We start from the raw sequence: 4292 nt of genomic DNA, 5'->3' as shown, positions 1-4292 counted from the left end.
ATCTGCTTTATTCCGGAACATTTAGACACTCTAGAAAGGCTAACTGAGAATGAAAAGGAAAACTTACAAGGGGGGCTAAATGCAGGCAGGAGGTCCACCTCCATCTCCAACGGGCTCTGTAACTTCTTTGGGACGGTTTCCCCGTCTGTGCCACCTCAGTTGTGTGGCCAAAATGAATATGGATGGGACAGCAGAGCAGTTAAAGGCCTGAGGTGGGCCCCCCAATTCTTACGCTTCCCAGCGCTGTCATGTTGGACACGTTATTGCACTTCCCTTAGCCTGGGTCCCCTCATCTGCAAAGCAGCTGTAACCACTGTACCTATAATTCTAGGGTAGTTGATATAAAAGTAAAACATTCGCTGCACATTAAGCCCCTCAGAAGTGTTACCTATCTTATTATATTAAATTTGAAGGGAAAAAAACGCACCAATCACTTAGACAAATCCATGCTCCCTCTGCGGAACGAAGGAGCCCTCCATGTTTTTACATCACGCCGGTGCTACTTCTCAGCCCTGGGGGAGCTCCAAACCACCAAGGGCTGACCCAACCCCACCTCCCTGTCCCTCCTTTCCAAGGCTCTCCCCAGGGGGAAAGGACAGAGGCACAGGCGTACGGGTTTAGAGAAACAGTTGTGTTTAATGGTAAAGCACGGCGCGCTCCAGCACCAGGCCTGGCCTGAAGTCCAAGCAGCAGGGACGGGTGGGCGACCCTCACGGAGCCTCACATGGCGAAGAGGATGAGGAAGGCGACCATCAAACAGAAGAGCCCCATGGCCTCAGACAGGGCAAAGCCCAGAATGGCGTAGGAGAAGAGCTGCTGCTTGAGAGACGGGTTCCTGCCAGGGACAGAGATGGATGCCAGCCAGGGGAGAGGAAGTGGGGGTAGGGATGGAGGACAGGGGTCAGTTAGGTGTGGGGGGGGGGGAGGGGGCGCGGTGCTGAAACCGGAAAGGGTCTACGATGCCTATATCCTGGGCACTTGGACAAGTAAGCAGAGTGCCAACATGGTAAGCTGCAACGAGTCAGGTTGGAGGCAGATTTAAATTCGGATTCAGGGATCACTGGAGAGAACAGGGGGTTGCTGAAATCAACCCCAAGTGAGCGGGGAGCTCTCGCCGAGGCCTCTCCCAGAAGGGGTGGCATTTAAGCCAGGACATGCTCTAGGCCGCCCCCCAAACTCACCTGGCATAGCCAATGATCAAGCTGCCAAACACTGTTCCGATGCCGGCCCCCGAACCAGCCACACCGACCGTGGCAGCCCCGGCACCGATAAACTTGGCTGCCGTGTCAATGTCCCGGGAGACAACACTGGTCTGGAAGTCCCGTCGGGCCACCTGGAGCGGGGCGCTGCTATAGGATGGCTAGAGAGGCAAGGAGAGGGAGTGAGGCCTAAGGACAGGTGGCTGACTCCATCCCCTTACCAGACCTTCCTGGGCCCTGAAACTGCTGGCAAATTGCCCGGCAGGTACAGCCTGCTGGGGCTGCAGAGCATGCTGGGAATTAGTCTCAGGGCCCATTTTCAGATGGCGCCAGGCAACCTTGCTTTTGCAAACTTCTCACCTCTGGTACCTCACCGAGGGGGTACTTACAACTATTAAAGCACCACTATTAAAGCCCCCACTTTGGCCCACAGGGCAGTATATTGAAGAACCCCTCTCTGGGGAAATTAATCCATTTACTTTAAAGATTTTATTTTGAAGTAATCTCTACACCCAATGCGGGGGGGGTGGGAGGGTCGTCAAACGTACAACCCTGTGATAAAGAGTCCCATGCTCTACGGCCTGAGCCAGCCATGTGCCCCCCAGGGAAATTTATAAGAGGGCCCATATTCCTTTACCTGTTGAGATGGGATCTCTGACCTACTCAAGAAGGATGCAGACACAGGCCTGATGAGATCCCTGGTACAACAGCGGATCTGTAAAGTGAAAGACGCATGCTCCAAATCAGGCAAGGGATAAAGAAAAACCTAAACCCTGAAGGTCTGTCAAAAAGAACTACAATTACAAACAGAAAAAAAGCCCAATAATATTTCAAGGTCAGTTCAGTATTCCTGTTCCTACCGGATAGGCCTGCACCTGAAACAGCTGTGCTGAGACCCAGGTGCAGTTAGCTGTGGCGACTTTGCCATTTAAAAGCAGGTACCAAAGTTCACAAAGGGCACAGCCCTTATCGGTTACCCCAGAACGGAACAAGAACCCACACTAACATCAAGCCAGGTAGAAGAAGGGTTTGGACCCAGGTCACTTAAGAATCAGAAGGGGGAAATCTTATTTTGTTGAAGTGTACTCACTGTCACACTTCCTGAATGGACTGGGCCAGCAAGCCTGGTGAGGCTCCTGAAACAGCCATCTAAGCAGAGCCCCCTGTAACGTGGCTTTCGTGAAATATCTCGGTACAGTGCAGTGGTTCTCAAACATGGCTGAACATCGGAATCACCTGGCCAGTCCCAAAAACCACAGATGCGTGGATTCCACCACAAAAGGGTGTAGCCGGCCCGTCAGGATTTCTGAAAGCTCCCCAGATGAGTCCAACATGCAGTCAAGGTTGAGAATGACTGCTTCAGTGGGCTGTCTGGCTGTGGCCGAGCCAGAATGGGGGTAAAGGTCATACCCAGCCTCCGATCACACTCCAAAGCCAAGAAAGCTTGGTTTACAAGGTCTAAATAAACAGGGGTTAACTGCATCACTACAGCCTCCCCAGAGGGCCAACGTCATCAGGATGCCAAGCTCTTCTCAGTTCATTCATTAAGCGTCGATAGCTCCCGCATCTGGCGCTACAGATCGCCCCGGAGCCGCAGCTTACCAGAGCAGAAGGAATGAGTAGTGCCCCGGTGGTCTGCATTTTCTCACTCTGCAGAGGAAAAAAAGATCCGTTGACAACCTAGTCGTCTGCTTATAGTGGCGACCTTCGGTCGTCCCCTTCACCCCGCCCGTCCTCCCTGGACCACGTTGTTCCTTGCACCGTGCCCCAAATGAGGAGGGCATTAAAGGTCAGAGGATAGCGCGAAAGATCTGCAAAGGAAGGTCACGGTGAACTTCAGAGGAAAGAGGCCCAAACCCCAGGGAGGAAATGTTGCTAAAGAGGGTGGTCCCCCGGGAACACTTTTGGAGGCAGATACTGGGTAGGTGCCGTGCAGGGTCCTGCTGATTTTACACAGCTGTCCTCGGCCCGCCTCAGTGGGGACAGTTAATCGCTCACTGCCGTTGGTAATTAACATGAATTGTTAAGGATATAGACACCCATCGCTTCTCCCGGCCATGGGGGCAAATGCCCTTTCACACAGCCCAGCCCACACCCCTGCCAATCGCTGGCTTCCAGCCCCAAGTCACCTGCACGCCCACTGCCCCGCTGCCCCTGCTCGGACCACAGCGCTTGCCCAGCTCAAGGTGACTGACTCACCTCCCAGCTTTAGCTCTAGGTCTCAGCGTTCAGCTCCCCCACCCACGTGTCCCGGAGTCCCCCCACTCTCATTGGCCGCAATCCCCCAGCACTCCCATTGGCTAACGTCCTCAAGTCCTCCTTTCTCATTGGCTTCCCGCAGCTTCTTCCTCTCTCTCCACAGGAGCTTCGTGGCAGTTCCCGCCTCCATGCGGGTGAAGGAGGGGTTTTCCTCCGCGATCTGGCTTCCGATTGGTCGATCCCCGAAATGCTCAACCATAGAGTCGGCGGGACTCAGAGGTTCCATAACCTCCCGCACAAAATGGCGGCCAAGGTGGAAGCTGCGGAAAAAGGCGTGGGAGAGATGACCGGACGTCTTACGCAGTTAGACACATGACCTTGGACCCGAGCCTTCATTCGGGCGCTTGGGCCTTGAGGCGCATTGTGTGTCGGGATTTGTAGTTCAGTCGGAGGCCCTAAGGGAGGCTGAGATCCCGCGAGATGTGCCTCCAGAGGCCAACGCCTTTGCAGCAATTCCCGCCCGTGTGATTTGTGAAAGCCTTGCTTCCACCTTGGAGAATAAAGGCCGCCCGCTGGTCTCTAAAGTTTGCTAGTGGGCGAGCGGGGTTTTGTGGGCTTAGGAAAGTTCTGCAGCCCTGGACGACCAGCCAGATTTATTTTTTAAGTATTGTTTTTGTATTGTAAAAAGCAAATTCTACGGATAAAACACTTAATACCCCCGTAGAAAAACGAGCAAAGAATAGGTCTAGGCAGTCCGCTAAAGATGATGTACACATTGAAGGAAAGAATGTTTAATTCTGCTAAGCAAATAGTTTAAGCACATCATTCGACATCTATCGAAAGAGTAGAATTCTTTTTATCAGTGTGAGCCAAGCATTGTCCTATACTTACTGT

The 4292-nt window shown here is 53.1% G+C and overlaps 1 protein-coding gene across 2 annotated transcripts; it reads right to left on the bottom strand.

Moving 5' to 3' along the window:
* Positions 1 to 616: 616 nt before the first annotated feature.
* On the bottom strand, positions 617 to 3460 carry ATP5MC1 (ATP synthase membrane subunit c locus 1). 2 transcript variants are annotated; one of them, XM_039227687.1, is made up of 5 exons: positions 3399 to 3460; positions 2802 to 2849; positions 1837 to 1914; positions 1182 to 1360; positions 617 to 835 (listed from the first exon to the last, which is right to left on the bottom strand). In XM_039227687.1, the coding sequence occupies exons 2-5, from the start codon at positions 2838 to 2840 to the stop codon at positions 721 to 723; spliced, it is 411 nt and encodes a 136-aa protein (XP_039083618.1). In that variant the 5' UTR covers positions 2841 to 2849; positions 3399 to 3460; the 3' UTR covers positions 617 to 720. The 2 variants fall into 2 exon arrangements, with proteins under 2 accessions (XP_039083618.1, XP_039083617.1); XM_039227686.1 differs by having other exon boundaries at positions 3329 to 3405.
* Between the last annotated feature and the right edge of the window lie 832 nt (positions 3461 to 4292).

Source organism: Hyaena hyaena, unplaced genomic scaffold, assembly GCF_003009895.1.
Source record: "Hyaena hyaena isolate Hyena2069 unplaced genomic scaffold, ASM300989v1 scaffold_29, whole genome shotgun sequence".
Taxonomy (NCBI): Eukaryota; Metazoa; Chordata; class Mammalia; order Carnivora; family Hyaenidae; genus Hyaena; species Hyaena hyaena.
The sequence above is the reverse complement of the archived record's forward strand: the minus strand, read 5'-3'. Positions and strand labels throughout refer to the sequence as shown.